General features: G+C 44.2%; 1 protein-coding gene and 1 long non-coding RNA gene across 7 annotated transcripts in view; one reads left to right on the top strand and one right to left on the bottom strand.

Annotated features, from left to right (window-relative positions):
- slc33a2 (solute carrier family 33 member 2) overlaps positions 1–7,316 on the top strand; it is a 45,172-nt gene extending 37,856 nt beyond the window's left edge. For all 5 annotated transcript variants that reach the window (XM_090190365.1, XM_021621079.3, XM_021621082.3 and 2 more), the window contains exon 6: positions 5,804–7,316. In XM_090190365.1, the coding sequence (XP_090046491.1) occupies positions 5,804–6,073 (270 nt within the window). In that variant the 3' untranslated portion in view covers positions 6,074–7,316. The remainder of the gene's footprint in view (positions 1–5,803) is intronic.
- The window catches only part of LOC149979609 (uncharacterized), a 300,792-nt gene extending 280,187 nt beyond the window's left edge, over positions 1–20,605 (bottom strand). For both annotated transcript variants that reach the window (XR_016484522.1, XR_016484523.1), the window contains exons 1-2: positions 20,472–20,605; positions 20,040–20,101 (exon numbers count right to left, since the gene is read on the bottom strand). This is a non-coding gene — a long non-coding RNA (uncharacterized LOC149979609). The remainder of the gene's footprint in view (positions 1–20,039; positions 20,102–20,471) is intronic.
- Positions 20,606–21,443: the final 838 nt, after the last annotated feature.

Genomic DNA, 21,443 nt, shown 5'->3' with positions numbered 1-21,443 from the left:
GCATACAATGACATTCTCGAAGATTCTGTGCTTCCAACTTTGTGGCAACCGTTTGGGGAAGGACCTTTCTTGTTTCAGCATGACAATACTCCCATGTGCAAGGTTCATACAGAAATGGTTGGTCGAGATCGGTGTGGAAGAACTTGACTGGCCTGCACAGAGCCCTGACCTCCACCCCATCAAATACCTTTCGGATGAATTGGAACGCCGACTGCGAACCAAGCATAATGTTCTTGTGGCTATATAGAAGCAAGTCCCCGCAGCAGTTTTCCAACATCTAGTGGAAAGCCTTCCCAGACGAGTGGAGGCTGTTATAGCAACAAAGGGGGGACCAACTCCATATTAATGGCAATGATTTTGGAATGAGATGTTCGACAAGCAAGTGTCTACATTCTTTTGGTCATATAGTGTACCAGAAATAACCAAAACAGGTTTGCTCTGCCTATTTTTTTAGTTACCTTGCTTGGTAGATTGACATTTTTAAAGTCAAGTTTTTTTTTGGGGGGGGGGGGGGGTGAAAAGATGGAGCAGGTAGCTATGCTATTTGGACCAGGCTGCTGCGATGTCATGCAGACTTAGTCTGTCGTTTTTAGTGTTTATACTTTTTCATAACGACAAGGACAAGTTTGGTGTTGGACAACAATAGAATATTCATGCTTTAGTCCTTGCCAAAGCTGGTTTAGATGAAAGGCAACATTTTCACAGAGGCGTAGGTGGAATCTTTAAAGAAAACACATAAAAGATACCTAGTTCCAGAAATGAATGTAACGCGTTTGTTCCCAGCTACACCGTTCAGATGTAAAGAAAAGTAACACCTAGAACATCATTTCCCATGGCCAAGTCAGGTCCTAGGTGTGAGAAACAAATTATATTCAGCTTGACATCATGTTTTAATACATAAAGATATTCTCATGGAATGTTAAAATGTCATAGGGATGCATTTGCTCCATTGTTTACATTTTTGTTGGTGCCCCACATTTTGAAGGTCATGCACACATTTACAGAGTGGAGCTCTCAGCCATTTACCTCAGCTTGGAGGAGAGGCTTCTACCTAAGAAGACGAGGGTTTGTCCGAACCCCGTCGCGGCCACAGGGGTGCTCTGTTATGTAAGCCATCGAAACAGAAACTCCTGGCTGTGAACAAACGCAACAAAGAGACCAGGCTAACCTGCTCTGTTCTCTTCCCTCTCTGCTTTCCCCACTGTTCTCTTTTTAAAGTGCTCCTTCTATGGAGTTAGGTCATATCCTGTGGTGTCAACAGGCAGGACAGGTAGCCCTCCTCAAAGCAACAACACCCACCTGTCATCTGGGACTGACAAGCCCTTTTCTTTTTTACTCCCTCTCTCCCTTTTTCTGTCTTTTTCTCATTCTCTCCTTTTTCATCTCTCTCTCTCCCCTTCTTCTTTGACATAACTTTTTTTTTGTCCCACTCAAACTGGGCCATCGCTGCCTGGAGGTGATCCGTTTGCAGCCTCTCAAACATCACTCAATCAATTCTGAAGGTGATGAGTTGCCTCGGTTCTACCAAGGAGTCGGCGACTAGGAAAGCTACACCAAGGAGGATACAGGGCTGTGTCTGAGCAATTAAGGAAGAAAAAGCTAATGAAACAAAGCTCATCACAAATCCTTGATGATAAAGACAGGCGATAACCTCCGGGGTTAATTTGAAATGTTCTCATGACACATATAGCTGCCTGTTATTTTAAGGTCATATCCAGTGACGGAAAGCTGATACCATGAGTGCTTGTCGAGGGCCCAGGAGAGAGAAACGGAATCCCTTAAACAAGTTCGCTCGAATAAAAGCACTTCACTTAACTCGGGTCTACAGGCGCTCCGACTGTGTGAACCCGGTTCAACCCAGCACTGGACTCTACTGAGACCCAGCAAAGATGCCTGGGAAATGTCTCCTTTACAGCTCACCCATTTTGCCACCAGTGGCATTTGTCCGAGTCGGGTAACTGGCTAAGTTTCTCATAGCCACACAGGAGCTATATTACACAGCGTCAAAGGCACAACGAACGAAGGCCTTTTCACCGCACAAAGTTTGAATAATCTAAGTCATCTGCTCACCGTAATCGCTCAACAATGTTTTCCACGGCAACCTACTCCTCTTATTGAGTTAGGTTCCTTTCACTTTGATCATGTGGATTTAGGCATAGCCAGCACTGCATGCCACAGCAGATGCTTTAGTGTTTTGTGCTGAAATAAATCCATTTTGTTAAGTGGTTAGTAGTTTGCATAGTTTCGTTTGTGGAGGTGGTTTAAGGCCAGGCACCACACTCATAGGGTACTTGTTTCCCCTTAATGATATCACAATCAACTTTTACCAGAATGTACAAACACCAATACTTTTTTTGTATTTCCATTTTTTTCTGAAATATTTTATTAAGATATGCAAATGAGGCAATGTCTCATTAAATATGCACATATTTGCATATCGCGCCCAAAAAAAATTCTGGACACTGGATGAAGTATGCCTAAATATTTTTGTTTCATTCTGTTAAGACACTCCAGGACCTGACCTGTCCATAAATACTTTTTTCATCTTTCTATCTGTTTAATGCTGAAGTGCTTTTTTTCAAAGAAAATGTTATCTAGAATAAAAAATTGACAAAATATCAACAATTACGGAGAATATATCTAAGGATAACCACACTAAATGTGGTGAATGCAGATGTATCTGAGAAAATTGTCTTTGTATGCGAAAAGAGTCTGACTTTTGGGAGAAATTACACTGAATTTACTGAATTTATATTGTAGTACACACTCTTATCCAGAGCGACTTACTGGAGTAATTAGGGTTTAAGTGCCTTGCTCAAGGGCAGATCAACAGATTTTTTACCTAGTCGGCTAGGGATTCGAACCATCAACCTTTTGGTTACTGGCCCAATGCTCTTAACCTCTAGACTACCAAACACCATACAGCTATTTAGACCCAATCACCATCTCCTCCAAGTAAGTTGCTAAAGATAGTCCAGTTTGTGACATTCTCAATGAAATGGGCTTTTTGAATTGTGTAATTTAATGTATTTAATGCACTTTTATTTTATTTTAAATTATTATTATTATTATATATTTTTTTTCTCCCCAATTTCGTGGTATCCAATTGTTGTAGCAGCTACTATCTTGTCTCCTCGCTACAACTCCCGTACGGGCTCGGGAGAGACGAAGGTTGAAAGTCATGCGTCCTCCGATACACAACCCAACCAGCCGCACTGCTTCTTAACACAGCGCGCATCCAACCCGGAAGCCAGCCGCACCAATGTGTCGGAGGCTACACCGTGCACCTGGCAACCTTGGTTAGCGCGCACTGCGCCCCGCACGCCACAGGAGTCGCTGGTGCGCGATGAGACAAGGACATCCCTACCGACCAAGCCCTCCCTAACCCGGACGACGCTAGGCCAATTGTGCGTCGCCCCACAGACCTCCCGGTCGCGGCCGGTTACGACAGAGCCTGGGCGCGAACCCAGGGACTCTGATGGCACAGCTGGCGCTGCAGTACAGCGCCCTTAACCACTGCGCCACCCGGGAGGCACGTATGTCCACTTTTAAAGTGGTTAAAATTCATTCTTTTTTTTTACACTTTTTGTAAATACTAATAATGGTTTGAAATACCAACATTGGCACACTTGAAGTCTGTATGTCTGTTGGCGTAAACACGAGTGTATGGAATAGGGTTGCACCGTGTGTACAGTGCCTTGCGAAAGTAATCGGCCCCCTTGAACTTTGCGATCTTTTGCCACATTTCAGGCTTCAAACATAAACATATAAAACTGTATTTTTTTAGTGAAGAATCAACAACAAGTGGGACACAATCATGAAGTGGAACGACATTTATTGGATATTTCAAACTTTTTTAACAAATCAAAAACTGAAAAATTGGGCGTGCAAAATTATTCAGCCCCTTTACTTTCAGTGCAGCAAACTCTCTCCAGAAGTTCAGTGAGGATCTCTGAATGATCCAACGTTGACCTAAACGACTAATGATGATAAATACAATCCACCTGTGTGTAATCAAGTCTCCGTATAAATGCACCTGCACTGTGATAGTCTCAGAGGTCCGTTAAAAGCGCAGAGAGCATCATAAAGAACAAGGAACACACCAGGCAGGTCTGAGATACTGTTGTGAAGAAGTTTAAAGCCGGATTTGGATACAAAAAGATTTCCCAAGCTTTAAACATCCCAAGGAGCACTGTGCAAGCGATAATATTGAAATGGAAGGCGTATCAGACCACTGCAAATCTACCAAGACCTGGCCGTCCCTCTAAACTTTCAGCTCATACAAGGAGAAGACTGATCAGAGATGCAGCCAAGAGGCCCATGATCACTCTGGATGAACTGCAGAGATCTACAGCTGAGGTGGGAGACTCTGTCCATAGGACAACAATCAGTTGTATATTGCACAAATCTGGCCTTTTATGGAAGAGTGGCAAGAAGAAAGCCATTTCTTAAAGATATCCATAAAAAGTGTTGTTTAAAGTTTGCCACAAGCCACCTGGGAGACGCACCAAACATGTGGAAGAAGGTGCTCTGGTCAGATGGCAACAACAAGACTTTTTGGCAACAATGCAAAACGTTATGTTTGTCGTAAAAGCAACACAGCTGAACACACCATCCCCACTGTCAAACATGGTGGTGGCAGCATCATGGTTTGGGCCTGCTTTTCTTCAGCAGGGACAGGGAAGATGGTTAAAATTGATGGGAAGATGGATGGAGCCAAATACAGGACCATTCTGGAAGAAACCCTGATGGAGTCTGCAAAAGACCTGAGACTGGGACGGAGATTTGTCTTCCAACAAGACAATGATCCAAAACATAAAGCAAAATCTACAATGGAATGGTTCAAAAATAAACATATCCAGGTGTTAGAATTGCCAAGTCAAAGTCCAGACCTGAATCCAATCGAGAATCTGTGGAAAGAACTGAAAACTGCTGTTCACAAATGCTCTCCATCCAACCTCACTGAGCTCGAGCTGTTTTGCAAGGAGGAATGGGAAAAAATGTCAGTCTCTCGATGTGCAAAACTGATAGAGACATACCCCAAGCGACTTACAGCTGTAATCGCAGCAAAAGGTGGCGCTACAAAGTATTAACTTAAGGGGGCTGAATAATTTTGCACGCCCAATTTTTCAGTTTTTGATTTTTAAAAAAAGTTTGAAATGTCCAATAAATGTCGTTCCACTTCATGATTGTGTCCCACTTGCTGTTGATTCTTCACAAAAAAATACAGTTTTATATCTTTATGTTTGAAGCCTGAAATGTGGCAAAAGGTCGCAAAGTTCAAGGGGGCCGAATACTTTCGCAAGGCACTGTATGTGTCAGTAGAGGGTGGAGACCCATGAATCTGTGTTAGTTATGTTGTGTTGCTGTGGGCCTGAGAGGTAGAGTCTGGGATGTTAGGTAATCTGTGTTGGTCTTGTCTCTCTCTTGCTCTTTCTCTCACTATTTCTCTCTCTTTCTCCTCTCTCCCTCTAAGAGCCTGCAGGCCTGGACCCAGATACCCCTCACGAGCTGGCCTCCATCCACACATTGGAGACACAAATCTCAAGCTTTATCATTCTGGCTCCCTCTTCAATTCTTCTTTTGGTTCCTTTCTTCTTCTGTAGTATTTCCTTCATTTTCTCTGTCTCCTGTCCCTCCTCCTTTTTTGTGGGAGTTAGTCTCCCCACTGATTTTTCTTGCGAACACCAGTTAAAAGACAAGCAGATGACCACATACCCGAGACGTCACGTTTTTTTTTTCTCTCTCTGCCCTCGCCCCTACTTAACCCTCTCCTCTCTCCCCTCTCATCTTCTCCCGACAGGCCACCCACTACAGTTTCTTGTCCACCCTGGAGGTACTGGGGAAGCTGATGTTCAGTGCCCTGGCGGGGGGTCTGGTGGACTGGGTGGGTTACCCCACCGCCTTCCTCCTCTTCCTGGTTCTCTCGGCCGGTACAGCCCTCCACGTCTGGAGGGCCACGGATACCGGGGCCCTCAGGGAACAGCTGAAAGAACAGCCCAAGCTCTTCCCCAACAGCTCAACCACCCCTTATGTAACTGCTTTAGCACCCCCCCATCCAAACCAGCAATGATCCATGCCAACACAATCCCTCTCACTCAGTGGTCCCCAACCCCCTGGTCTTTGAGAGTAATACTGTGTGCATGCAGTTTTTAATTGCCCAGTGCTAACATGTCTGATCAAGCTATTCGAGGTGTCGATGATCAGTTGAGTCGTTTAACAAGGTGGGTGTGGGGTTGGAGATTTTTCCAGGACACCGATGAGTAGTTGTATGGAGTTGAAGGATTGGATCAGTAGCATAAGGGATAGGGATAGCAATATAGGGGAAAGCTGTTCAGGGGTTATTGGAGGACATACCATCTGAGGCATTTTCATATATGCCAAGCCACCAATAAAACTTAAGCCAGCAGTAATACTTATCCAGGGATGAACCAGCGATGAAGGTTCTATATGTCTTATCAGTTTGCCATTGCACTAGTTCTGTGGCGACGTTTACCAATCCCTACTACCTCTGTTTAACACATGCAGAAGCCTAGTGAGCTGTATAGTACAACATTTGCTAGCTCGAGTACGATTTTGATTAGAGATAGCTAGATTAAACCATTACACAGCGTCATCTAGTCTAGGTTTGTTAGCGCAATTAGGGAACTAAAGCCTTACATAATGCATGGTGGCAAGTTATCAAGGATTGGATGGATTTTTTTTATTTTTATGGATTCAGGTATTGTTTTTATGGATTCTGGAGGGGGAAAAACACTTATTTTTTTATGTTACATAGACTACTGCTGCTTGTTTTTCAGCTACCTGCTGATATTACTTGCTTCTGTTATGTGTAAAGTCATTAAAAATTACACACACCTTATCGAATCACTTTTTAGTGGGCTTGAAACATACACCTGCTGAAGCAACTTACATTGTGGTGCCTGCTTTTTGTTTACGAACGGCTCATTGGACAGGCGAGAGGCATCTACTGGGAAAGCAACGCAAATACTCAGCCAATGCCTCACACCGATCGAATACCGTCTGTCTTCTGATGACCATCTCTCTCATTGTGATGGCTGAATGATAATATAACAGATAGTCACGGGGATGACAGGTCAGGGAGGTGACACAGGACCTAGGCGGTTTCAGATAGGGACAGCCATGGGGACATAGAACCAGAGCAGCCATGTTATGAATTGGCATGAATAGCGATGGTCACTGTGACCAATGCAGCCAAGCCCACTCTAATGTAAAGCATTTGTTGCAAAGCACACCCCCCCCCTGTCTCTGACACGTGCTGAGAGACTTGCACAAAAATAAAGCTGCTACCCAAATGTCTACGTGCCGCCGTGTATGTCTGCTTATCACTGTAGTAATGTCATATCCTGTAAAAAAAAAAAATAATATCTACCTGAACCTACCCATTTTTAATACCAGTACTTTGGCATCAGTCTAAAAAGAAATCACAGTCAATACCTGTAAACTGTAAAGATGGAAGCATAACATTAAAGGTAGACTATGCTGTTTAGATGAGCGCGATGTGCATGGGTGTGCTTCACGCTGCTACAACGTAGCTGTGGGGCCAAAACAGCTGCGGCGCTTAGCTCTGCTTCAACATTCTTAGTTGTTGCGGAAATTGACACTGTTACTTAGCGAGGCGACGCCGCACTCGCGGAGTCTAGCTTTAATATCAATGCAACACCGGTATATCATACCCATTTATATCCAGTGACTGAATGGGATTTAGGCTAACCATTTCACCATGCCAAATCTTGGGACACAATTAGGAGTTCCTCACACACGCCTCCCATATATCCACCCTATATCACTTTGGATCACGATCTCGTTACATCTGGGCCCTCCTGATAACCATAGCTCTGGTGTGTGTGTGTGTGTGTGTTCGAGAAAGAGAGAGAGACCCCATCGTCTCCCATTAGCACATCTGCCCTAAGGGTGAATCCTCAGCCAAGTCAACCTGCATCTCTCTCCTCCTATACCGCTCCCCTTGTTTCATGAAACACACTCATCACATTCCAGCTACAGCATTGATATTTCTCAGAAAACACAGGTGGTATAGACATTCTCAACCCACATTGATTATGTTGGGCTCTCACTGTCGAAGAATGAAAACACAGGTGTTGAGAACAAGAACTAAGCGAATGACCGTCTAAACAAAAGACCCTTTTAAATTCAAACTCAACTTGGAGCGATGGTATCACTACATGTGCCGTGTTCAGGTTTCCTGCAGGATTACAACACTGTTGGAGCATTACAATGCCTAATTTGGCTGTTTCAAACCAGTTGTAATCCTTGTATTTACTACAGGTGTTATTTGCCAGATATGGGGGAAACCCAACACTTGTCTGCCTCTGCATTGTAGGTAAGCAGGCAGAAAGTCCAGACAAAACAGTCCTACCAGCCAAGAAATGTTGTTTCCTTGCCAGCTAAAAGGGCATGGCATAACACGATCAAATATTAGATTCTCTGGGAAGTATTGAAACTGAAACGGATACATCAAAGTTGCACAACACAAAGACACGACTCACAGATGCTTATTCATTCGACTCCCTTGAGCTTTATCAATGTGAGGCTGAGTTTCCTGGTGAATCACTTCAGTTCAATCACTCATGCAAATGCAGCTAACCCCTTCAAATTCCTGGTGTGTCTTCGTAGAGCCGTGGAGCTCCTACCGCGCTGGCTGATGGACAGACATGTAATCATGACATTGTCAGCGAGGGCTTTTCACAACACACCCTTAAACACCGTGGCGTGGTGCAGTTAACCCTCAGCCAACGTGTCATGGCAGGTTGTCTATAAGATGCAGAGAGGGTGAAGGGATGGAGTAGCAGAGGGAAGAGGCGGGTGGGGGTTTGGGCGAGTGGAGCGGTGGGTTAAAACATGGGGCGTCTTCTGCCATGGCCCTAATGGCTCAAACGAGGCTGTGAGCGAAGTGGGGTGAGGCCAGGGATGGGGGCGAGAGGGACCCGCGACCCACAGTGAAGTGACTCAACCACAACAGCATATGAGCTGGCAGCTTGTCACATCTCCACCCATCAGAAAGGACTCTATAGGCCCCTCTTTATTGGATTTGTCCCTACAGACCAGCTTCCATCACTTTTTACAGTAGTACTTCACTATGCGTACTAGCTCCCAGTACTGAACACATCGCCATAGACCAAGCATGTCTCCCTTTTGTATTGTTTCGTAAGTGCATTCGTGGAAGGTATGGTGCTATCGCCGACACACTGCTATATTTTGTCTCTCAATGGGATATTCATGCAGATTAGAGTCAGCCTCTAAAAACAGCTACTGATTATGTTGTCAGGGAGTACAGATTATTTATGAAAATTACTACTGTTCAAGTGGCATGACTATGGAATTTAGGATTCTACTTGAATGCATATGTTCAGCTGTTCTTACTACACACTGGACAGATTCCGGGGTCTGTACAATCTGACTTCAACTCATTGAAACCAATATGGGTAAATTCCAAGTTGTGAATTGAAGATTAAACTGAAACTCAGCGTGATGATGTTGCTACAATCATCAGGAGGAACCGAAGATATTGCAGGTGAGCGCGATGCACGACGATGCACTCACACTAGTGAAGGCTGGTGGGAGGAGCTATAGAAGGACGGGCTCATAGTAGTGGCTGGAATGGAAATCATGGAACGATATCAAACCACGTTTCACTCCGTTCCATTTATTGCATTGCAGCCACTACAATGAGCCCGTCCTGCTATAGCTCCTCCCACCAGCCTCCACTGACTCACACAGAGTATTTGCGCGTGTGCACAGGTTCACCTCTGCTGCAACGTGATAACTGCAAGTCAACAAAAGCCAATAAGTTTAGTTTTGTGCTCTTAGGGCTAGATTCAGTCCATGTCTCTGAAATGCATTCAAATGTAAAGGTCATTTCCCATTGAGCCGACATATGCAGTGAATCCAGTCTCCATGGAACGCAGGGACATTGCCTTTATTTTTCAATCGAGGTATAACCCGGATCTTCCGCAATACTTCTGCGATACCGATTGAATCCATCCCTTAGTTGTTGCGGAAGTCGGACCGATACTGCTGTTTACTTTGTGCATCAATCTCTTTAAATTCCTCCAGTAAAGTAGCAGAGTTGAAATGGAACATGGTCAGATATAATAAGAAGAAAGCGCCAGCTAGGCCTGCACTACCAAAATTAGGGTGAGCAGTGAACAGTAGGACTGGACCATCCTGTGATGCTCCCAATTCTGAAATGTCTGTCTTCGATGACCTCCATGGGCCACTTGTCTCTCACCAGAAGCGATATCACCCTTGCTGGAGAGGCTAGTAACGGAATGTACATCATGTTGAGATCGGCGCTACAGTCATGTGATCTGTGCTGCACACTGTATGCACTGTCATCCACATGGTAAGAGAGCCAACTCAGAGGGAAGGGAAGACACCACTGCTGCTACAGTATTTATCCATCCCCACGGCTAGGGTTACTCCTCAGGCCTTAGCTAATGAGAATCTGAGCCCTGCTGTGGCTCCTGCCTCTGTTCTGCAAGGCAGGCTCCAACCCTATTACATCCCGATCAGCTATTGTGATTCTGGTTCTCACAGTCACAGTATCTGCTGTCTCAGCTCTATACACAGTCAAGGTTTCCTGAGTGCATGGGTTCCACTGATTAGCCATAGGAGTGCAGTGATTGTTCGTCAAGATAAGGTAACAGCCACGGTGGCATTCTGCATTCTTAAAATGGTAGCGCTTTACGTTACAGCACGATACCAACTTGGTAATAGTGTGGTAACAAGTTGTTGTTACTCACTATGAAGACATTGTTTTTTTTCAGGTCCCTCTTCATTTCAGTATAACTATTGTTTTTCAAATGAATACACCTTAAAAGGTAAATGTGAAACTTTTCTCGCTTTCGAAAGTCAACAGCAGGGTCCATAAAATGTCTTATATAAAGCAGGGGTATTTAAGTCTGATAATGATTTGGTGGGTGCTTATATTTGGACTATTTCACAAGTGTGTTTTATACACGTGTGAATTTGAATTGTGGGGTGGCAGGTAGCCCAGTGGTTAGAGCGTTGGACTAGTAACCGAAAGGTTGCCAGATCGAATCCCTGAGCTGACAAGGTAAAAATCTGTCGTTCTGTCCCTGAACATGGCAGTTAACCCACTGTTCCTAGGCTGTCCTTGAAAATAAGAATTTGTTCTGAACTGACTTAAATAGTTAAATAAAGGTAAGAAAATGTTGTTTATTGCATATCCCAACTCCCTCTGAGAGTGGGGTCGCTGCCAGCCATTATCAACAGCAACCCTGGAGCAATTAGGGTTAAGTGCTTTCCTCAAGGGCACATCAACAGATTTTTCACCTAGGGATTTGAACTAGAGACCTTTCTGTTATTGGCCCAACTCTCTAACCGCTATGCTACCTGCATCCCATTTTACAATATGAGGTCCGGAGTACTGGTTTTCTATTTTACCTGATAATTAATTGCACCCACCTGGTGTCCCAGGTCTGCCGAGGTCCAGATTTGAATTTGAGGGATATAATAGGTTTATCCAGGCACCTCAAGCCCCCACTCATTGTAATGATGTGTACAGTAGCCGTGATCTTGTTCATGATGAATGGGAAACAAATATAACCAGTGGTTGCAGCGTTCAAGCCTAATTGGCCATCATCTGCCCTGGTGTGCTCACATTCTCTGTATGCTGTACCTCAAGTTTGTGGCGGACCTGTCACGAGGTGGAAAAGTGATCTGGATTGAGAAGGCTTAGTGAAGTAGACGAAGACAACATTTTCAACAAACAACATATTTTAATAGGGCATGAATTTATGGTGGGTACATTTGTAACTTTAAAAACCATCATAGTTAAAATGACAAACATACAAAAAAAACGTGGCGCAGGAAGTGGTGCAGCCCAGGAGGCAGGCTTCCATTTTTTCAAGATCTCCATTTAGCACAAACGCCATTTGCTCTCACCAAACGAAGCCGCTGCATGCTCAGAAAAAGGATGCCTTCCTGTGCCCAGGCGTTGCTGACACATGCCAGATCTTACAACGCCTGGATAGGTATTTATGCACATCATATGTTATCAATCCGGCGGCACTGTCGATGACATGGCACGCAACCATTAGTTGATGCACGCAACGTCCGAGCAGAGGACCGCCACCACAACCTGGGTTCCACCATGCCTCCGGACTGCATTCACTTCCTGTGGGCGGCTGCCTAGAAGACAAAAATGAACCAATAGGACTGTTAGTTAGGTTAAACATGAAAATAAGTCACACCTGTGACAGTCCTGTCTCTGGATTTTTAGGGGCTCTATTCAATCAGATCCTCTTTAGCTGCAGTGTCGGGTGGGAACTGGGTTAGAGCTGTCAAATCCACAAGCGGCTCCTGGAATTATACCTAAAGAGTACAATGCCATTGGCGACACGGAAATGCATTAAGGCTCCTATTCAATCCGCATCGCGGAAGTTCATGTGTGATTGAAATTTAAAGGCAATGTTCCCGCTTTGGCGTAGACTGCATTTCCGGTAATATGTCGGCTCAATCAGAAATGACCTTTAAACGTTCTATAACGGAATCTGGAACTCTTCAGCGTTACAGACTGAATTGCGCCCTAAGAGAAATCCCATGCAGCCTTGTTTACAAGTTCAAAGACTGGAATGTGAGACTTAATCTACACCTCGATTAGGCTGACAGAAATCCTCATTCATTTATTCCATCATTTTGAATTTGAGCATCATTATTTCTATATAGCCTACACTTTCTTTTTATGGACTTCTAACGCAAGTGTTACGGGTGTGGCTCTGAGACAATGGTCAAGAATACTTGCTCACCAATTTGACAGCTCCAACTCAGTAATACATCCAACATCGCCAAAACATCAGCTATGTGGGAGTCGGCTATCGAAGGTTAACGCTTGATCTGATTGAATCTAGGCCTGAATCTGTACATCTAGATTCTGTAGGAGACAGCAGTCAGGACCAGTGGACCCAGAAGAAACTGATGTGAAATAGAGATGGGCTGATTTAAGGACAATTCTGCCACTTTATAACCAGTTGTTATGCTTTTAGTTTATACAGTGCATTCAGAAAGTATTCAGACACCTTCAGTTTTTCCACATTTTGTTACGTTACAGCCTTATTCTAAAATTGCTTAAATAGTTTTTTCCCTCATCAATATACACACAATATCCCAGAATGACAAAGCAAAAACATATTTAGAACTGAAATATCACATTTACATAAGTATTTAGACCCTTTACTCAGTACTTTGTTGAAGCACCTTTAGCAGCGATTACAGCCTCGAGTTTTCTTGGTATGACGCTACAAGCTTGGCACACCTGTATTTGGGGAGTTTTTCGAATTCTTCTCTGCAGATCCTCTCAAGCTCTGTCAGGTTGGATGGGGAGTGTTGCAGCACAAATATTTTCAGGTCTCTATCGAGATATTAGATCGGGTTCAAGTCCGGGCTCTGGCTGGGCCACTCAAGGACATTCTGAGACTTGTCCCGAAGCCAATCCTGTGTTGTTTTGGCTGTGTGCTTAGGATCATTGTCCTGTTGGAAGGTGAACCTTCACACCAGTCTGAGGTCCTGAGCTCTCTGGAGCAGGTTTTCATCAAGGATCTCTCTGTACTTTGCTGCGTCCATCTTTCCCTCAAACCTGACTAGTCTCCCAGTCCCTGCAGCTGAAAAACATCCCCACAGCATGATATTGTCCACATAAGGTTTCCCAGTGTAGGTTCACAAGGAAGGGACACCCGTGATTCTTTTATAACTTGAAGCTATTTCTTTTCACACAGTAACAATCGAGATGGGACACAGAGGTGGTCATAACACCAACCTTATACCTGTATTACATAGACATGCAGGGAAAGGACATGCTACCCCATTCAGCCTGAGCCAAGCTACTAAGGCACTAAGCCGCTAAGCGTACCGTCGCGAGACACACAGACACAATAACACCCCAAAACAAAAGTAAACGGGACAAAAAAAATAAATCACATTCATAAAAAAGAGAGAGCGAGTTCACTGACTGTTTTTCATCTCTCGCCAGATCCAGTTACCATCGGGGAAAGAACAGGGAGGTAGAGACTGCGACATGTTTTAATCTCCGCAAACAATAGTGTTGCTTCTTCTTTTTTGGCGCCTCGGAACACCCAGAGGGGGAAGAGGTGTCGTCTTTTTGCGCGGCTATTGTCTCGCGGACAGCAGAATGGCCTGCTGGGTAACCTAAGCTGGGAGGTAAGGGACGAGCCGGAGCATCAGGTGTTGGAGTGTTTCCTCTCCCGGTGATGACTTTATGTTTGTTTGTAGAATAATAAGAGACATGGATACCTCTCTCGATCTGATACGTCTTCCACACGCTATAGCTACTGTACTACTGTATCCTGTACTCTGTCTCCTGCTTTGTTTTACTCCTCTTCCCCCTCATCCTCACCATCATCTTCTTCCTCCTTCCCAAGCTGAGATGTATTCTTCTGATTAATAAAGGAAAAACTTTCCCAATGGGAACATTCTATCTTTAGATTTCCCTTTAGGAACTACGAGAGGTGTTAGGACATACACGTCGGTGCCCGTCCATGTCCTTTAGATATTAAAAGGAGTTACTCCACTTTGGATTGCATTGCCGGTTCATTTCTCTATTATTTATGTAACAGGCTTGGTTAAGGTTATGTCAAGGAGGCTCAGTTGGGATGGCGGGGGACAATTTAATAACTCTTAGCAGGAGATGGTAATGACTTGAGGAAGTCAATGACGTGGAGGCCATGTGACTGTATGATACATTTTCTTTGTGTTTGTGTGTGTGCAAGTACTGTATGTGCGTGCGGGCTCAGGGTGACCTGGAGGCCATGATGCCGTTCTCTATCTGAAGTACTGTATGTGTGTGCGGGCTCAGGGTGACCTGGAGGCCATGATGCCGTTCTCTATCTGAAGTACTGTATGTGTGTGGAGGCTCAGGGTGACCTGGAGACCATGATGTCATGTTTGGTCTGAGAGTCCTTTAGGTGCCTTTTGGCAAACTCCAAGCTGGCTGTCATGTGCCTTTTACTGAGGAGTGGTTTCCGTCTGGCCACCACCATAAAGGCCTGATTGGTGGAGTGCTGCAGAGATAGTTGTCCTTCTGCAAGGTTCCCCCATCTCCACAGAGGAACTCTGGAGTGTCTTTATGGGGTATTGTGTGTAGATTGATGAGTTGTTGTTTTTTAATCCATTTTAGAATAAGGCTGTAATGTAACAAAATGTGGAGAAGGGGTATGAATACTTTCCGAATGCACTGTATTTAAGTGTGTCAGGACAAGGAGATATAGATCCATACATTAGTCACAACAATGGTAACCGTGGCAGGAGTGTCTCTCCGTAGAGGCACTCCTCTCTGCAGGGAATATCCTGCCAATCTGGCGCCCGCAGTGGGAGGTCTCTCTCTCAACAGCACTGGAGGGTGCAGACCACTCGTCCATACCTTTTTTTCTCTCCTTCCCTCCTCTGCTTCTCTCACCACAATCCCTCCCTCTCACTTCAGGCTGAAAATCAAAACATTCTTTCTGAGAAAGCCTGGGAGGCTTGTGTGTGTGTGCCGTGTTCTGCCTAATGAAAAGTAAGTTGTGTCATCTTGGATACGCCTACTTGTCATGTGAGGTAAATAACAACACAGTAAGAGAGAAAACAAACTACCAAAATACATTTCCAGCAGAGAAATGCATATGCTGCCTTACATAGGGCTGTGTTTTGTTCATGTCGTCGTCTTTTCAATGGGCTCAACCTACACAGACCTGTCGCTCTGCACTCTGTCACTCTCTTCCTCTCTGAGGAGGGAGCGTGGGGCCTATAAGCTTCCCTCCTCCCCCATCTCTTCACCTGCTATACATACAGGCAGATAACGACGGGGGGGGGGGGGGTGCAAAGTGGAGGTCTATTGAGCGCCCATGTACTATAAGCACCTCTAATCCCCCTTCAGAGCGCTTGTTGTGCCATTAGAACTCTATGGAGGAGGGGTACTGTGACAAAGGTTTAAGCAAGGGGGATTCGCTCCATTTACTAGAATAGCCCTCAGCCATCACACACTTCCCTGACAGGGGGGGATCTGTTTCATTCACCAGCGCAGACGGCAGCCTTTTTGGCTTTTGACAGGAGGCTCATTCCCATTCAGCAGTCCCTGAGGATAGTAACCTGTAAAATCTTCTTTAATTCTGGCTCCAACGGGGAAGTGGTCTTATGTAAACAGAAACAAGCAGAGATAATTAGATGTTTATGGTACATTTACAGTTTGTGGGTTGGGGAAAACGTTTTATTATAGGCAAGCATGAGGCATACACCAACACACACATACTGACACAAACATGCTCAGGTACATGCATAAGCACACACACACACACACACACACACAGATGCACAAACGTTGTCATTTACCATAACAGGGAAATAGGTTTAGATCATCAATCTCTCTCTCTCTTTACATGAAAAACGGTATGTGTTCTTCAATGCTTTTTGAAAGAGGGAAAAAAGGCTTATACAGCGTGCACAGAAAAACCTACTGATCTCTGGGAGTCCCTTAACTTCATCTAATTCAGCAGCAAAATCCTCTCTGACAGCAGTCGACAAACATCCAACACCAAATTACATTCTTATGGTAAAGCCAACACAAATAAAGACAGGATGTGATGACAGAGAGCGAAAGAGAGGGAGACAGAGAGAAAGGGAGAGAAAGGGTCGTATCGGGTTAAAAGATCACAGAGGCAGTGTTTTGCTGATGTAGACAGCTGGACGTGGGTTCTCTAATCTGGCTAAACTTGATCTGCCCAGAGAGGGCTTGTCTGACTGAGCAGCAGGCCCAGCCATGGGGTTGTGACAGCCAGACAACAGGACGGACTAGATGAGCACGCTGTATGTGTGTGTGTGTATGTGTGTGTCCTCACGGTTACTGTATAGGCTATGTGTGTGACGATGTCCTTCAGACAAAACGACAGGCCTGGTGCCTTAAATCAATAGCTCTAATGAGTTGGGTTGCTTCATGGGAGGAGTAACAGGCTTGGGCGTGTTTGTGTGAGCTTTAGGGAGGCGGCGGGGGTGAGGGGGCGAGTGTATGTTCTGTATCTATTGGAGGGTGGGGGTTGCAATGGAACTAGGGTGTGTGTCTGTGGGGAAATGTGTATGTACATGTGTGAAGGTGCGGGGTTGGGGCGTGAGTTTGTTTGGGAGTGAGAGTGTGTATCTATGTTGGGGGGGGGGGGGGGGGGTGATGTGATGTGCAGTGGGCGTGTCAGTGTGGGCCTAGTAAACTGAATCAGACACGGCTTAATTAGGGTAATCGGCGGGCCTTCAGGGACCTGCTCGTTAGGGGCACCCAGTCTCGCCCTTCTCGCCTTCCTCGCAAGGGACAGACAAACAGCTGAAGCGACAGCCTCGTCTCTCCCAGCGCCTCTCCGTGTCCAACGAGACTCCCTCCCGGAGTCTCGCGCGTCAGGCCTGAGTTTGGCAGGGATGTCCTATAGTAACATTAACGATGTTTCATCAAGCTTAATGTCTCCCACTCCAAATGATATTCATCCGGTGACTTTGAGTGCTAACAATCTCTCTGTGATGGAAAAAATTGGCTTCTTTATCGTGCTGCAGTTTGGATAAGTGATAGTGCGGAGACATGGGTTGGGTTTTAAATCCCTGGCTCTAGCCTTCGTTGGCTGCTTCTCCTTCACTCTGCGGTCCAACTCATCCTAAAGCATCTCAATTGGGTTGAGGTCGGGTGATTGTGGAGGCCGGGTCATCGGATGCAGCACTCCATCACTCTCCTTATTGGTCAAATAGCCCTTACACAGCCTGGAGGTGTAGCCCTTACACAGCTTGTTTTAAAACAAATGATAGTGGGACTAAGTGCAAACCAGATGTGATGGAGAATCGCTGAAGAATGCTGTGGTAGCCATGCTGGTTAAATGTGCCTTGAATTCTAAATAAATCACTGACATTGTCACCAGCAAAGCAACCGCACACCATCACACCACCTCCTCCATGTTTCACGGTGGGAACCACACATGCAGAGATAATCTTCACCTACTCTGCGTCTCACAAAGACACCGTGGTTGGAACCAAGAATCTCACATTTGGATTTATCAGACCAAAGGACAGATTTCCACCGGTCTAATGTCCATTGCTCATGTTTCTTGGCCCAAGCAAGTCTCTTCTCATTATTTGTGTCCTTTAGTAGTGGTTTCTTTGCAGCAATTCGACCATGATTCAAGCAGTCTCCTCTGAACAGTTGATGTTGAGATGTCTGTTACTTGAACTATGTGAAGCATTTATTTGGGCTGCAATCTGAGGTGCAGTAACTCTAATGAACTTATCCTCTGCAACATAAGTAACTCTGGGTCTTACTTTCCTGTGGCGGTCCTCATGAGAGCCAGTTTCATCATAGCTCTTGATGTTTTTTGTGACTGCACTTGAAGAAACGTTCAAAATTCTTGAAATGTTCCACATTGACTGACCTTCATGTCTTATAGTAATGATGAACTGTTGCTTCTCTTTGCTTATTTGAGCTGTTCTTGCCATTAATATGGACTTGGTCTTTTACCAAATAGGGCTATCTTCTGTATACCACCCCTACATTGTCACACCACAACTGACTGGCTCAAACGCATTAAGAAGGAAAGAAATTCCACAAATGAACTTTTAACAAGGCACACCTGTTCATTGAAATGCATTGCAGGTGACTACCCCATGAAGCTGGTTGAGAGAATGCCAAGAGTGTGCAAAGCTGTCAAGGCAAAGGGTGGCTACTTTGAAGAATCTTTTTGTTTAGCAGTTTTTTGGTTACTACATGATTTCATAGATGTTATTTCATAGTTTTGATATATTCACTATTATTCTACAATGTAGAAACATTTTAAAAATAAAGAAAAACCCTTGAATGAGTACGTGTGTCCAAACTTTTGACAGGCACTGTATTTTTATGCGTTCTTTCAAAAGCCATGATTGAAGTCAATGTTACACATGTTATCAAAACGTCTAATTAAGCACGAGCGGAGCTGTGCAAGAGTTTCTCTCAATCACATCACCACATTGGGAAACCAGGAAATGGCTGTGCTGTTCCTCCCTGTTGTTGTCTGGGATTGCTGCAGTGTTTTACAGAGAGATGGAGAGAGCCCCCCCCCCCCCCCCCCCCCCCCCCCCCCCCGAAACAACCCTCCTCTGCCCACATTCATTAAACCATAATTGGGCGGTATTGTTTTTAAAACGCAGACTTCAGAGTGTGCTAGACATAGCTTGGGCAAGCATGAAAATGCCCTTCATTATTATGCTGCAGATAATGTAACACCCTCTGTTACGTCCTGTTTTTGTTTGTTTGTCATTCAGCTAAGCTGCTGAACTCTTTGGGGGGATAGTAATATTAATGGTAACCGTTTGACAGATAATAAAACAGTACGAGGATATCTCTAAGAAATATGACATCACCTTAACATGACTTCACTGGATAGAGCCCCTGTCTGTCGCACCACCACTACACTATGTTACTGCCCACAATTAGGGTTGCAAAGCTACCAGTAATTCACTAAAGAGGCCTGAATCTTCAGTAAATTTGTTAACAGAAAATCTATGACAAACTATCGTAACTTTGATCATTTATACTTGAACAACTTTTTTAAAACGTATTCATATACAGTACAGTATAATTTAGTTTATATCTGTGTCCATATTGTTCATGAGTTTCTAGTATTTGGTTCAAAAGAAAATAACCTAATTAATGAAAAAAATGCTTCTAATTAACCTTTCTGATCTCCCCATCCCGGATCCGGGATCGTGAATACACGTGAATACAGACTCAAGCTCATTACCATAATGCAACGTTAACTATTCATGAAAATCGCAAATTAAATGAAATAAATATGCTAGCTCTCAAGCTTAGCCTTTTGTTAACAACACTGTCATCTCAGATTTTCAAAATATGCTTCTCAACCATTGCAAAACAAGCATTTGTGTAACAGTATTGATGGCTAACGTAGCATTTAGCATTAGCATTCAGCTGGCAACATTTACACAAAAAAGCAGAAAAGCATTCAAATAAAATCATTTACCTTTGAAGAACTTCAGATGTTTTCAATGAGGAGACTCTCAGATAGCAAATGTTCAGTTTTTCCTGAAAGATTATTTGTTTAGGACAAATCGCTCCGTTTTCTGCGTCACGTTTAGCTATGAAAAAACCCCTGTATCCAGGATTGTGTAAATCTATCAGCAAGCTCATTAGCACAACACAACGTTAACTATTCATGAAAATCGCAAATGAAATGAAATAAATATGCCATCTCTCAAGCTTAGCCTTTTGTAAACAACACTGTCATCTCAGATTTTCAAAATATGCTTCTCAACCATAGGAAAACAATCATTTGTGTAAAAGTAGCTAGCTAGCGTTAGCATTTAGCGTTAGCATTTAGCGTTAGCATTAGCGTTAGCATCCAGCACGCAACATTTCAACAAAAACATAAAAGCCTTCAAATAAAATCATTTACCTTTGAAGAACTTCTGATGTTTTCAATGAGGATACTCTCAGTTAGATAGCAGATGCTCAGTTTTTCCAAAAAGATTCTGTGTATTAGAAATAGCTCCGTTTTATACATCACATTTGGCTACCAAAAAAAATCCGAAAATTCAGTCCTCAAAACGCGAACTTTTTTCCAAATTAACTCCATAATATCGACTGAAAACATGGCAAACGTTGTTTAGAATCAATCATCAAGGTGTTTTTCACATATCTCTTCATTGATACATCGTTCTTGGACACATGGTTTCTCCAATATATCAAATGGAAAAGTACGAGCAGCTGGCAATTGCGCACCGAATTCCACGCAGGACACCAGGCGGACACTTGGAAAATGTAGTCTCTTATGGTCAATCTTCCAATGATATGCCTACAAATACGTCACAATGCTGCTAAGACCTTGGGCGAACGACAGAAAGTGTAGGCTCATTCCTTGCGCCATCACAGCCATATAAGGAGACAATGGAAAACAGAGCTTCAGAAATTCTGCTAATTCCTGGTTGATGCATCATCTTGGTTTCGCCTGTAGAATGAGTTCTGGGGCACTTACAGACAAAATCTTTGCAGATTCTGAAACTTCAGAGTGTTTTCTTTCCAAAACTGTCAATATGCATAGTCGAGCATCTTTTCGTGACAAAATATCGCGCTTAACCAGTTAGAGCTCTAGGGGCGCTATTTCATTTTTGGATAAAAAACGTTCCCGTTTTAAGCGCGATATTTTGTCACGAAAAGATCGGCTATGCATATTCTTGACAGTTTTGGAAAGAAAACACTCTGAAGTTTCAGAATCTGCAAAGATTTTGCGGAAGCGGAAGCGAAGTGGCCCGGGCCTTACCAAACCCCTCTCGGAGGTCCTGGTACTCGCGGAAATGGCGGAGACTTCCGGGGCAATCTCCAAGCAATCTCCATTGTGTCACTGGAGCCAAGAGAATCCCAATACCTC

This window comes from Oncorhynchus mykiss, chromosome 11 (assembly GCF_057628025.1).
Source record: "Oncorhynchus mykiss isolate SJ-2025 chromosome 11, ASM5762802v1, whole genome shotgun sequence".
In the NCBI taxonomy this organism is placed as follows: domain Eukaryota; kingdom Metazoa; phylum Chordata; class Actinopteri; order Salmoniformes; family Salmonidae; genus Oncorhynchus; species Oncorhynchus mykiss.
The sequence above is the reverse complement of the archived record's forward strand: the minus strand, read 5'-3'. Positions and strand labels throughout refer to the sequence as shown.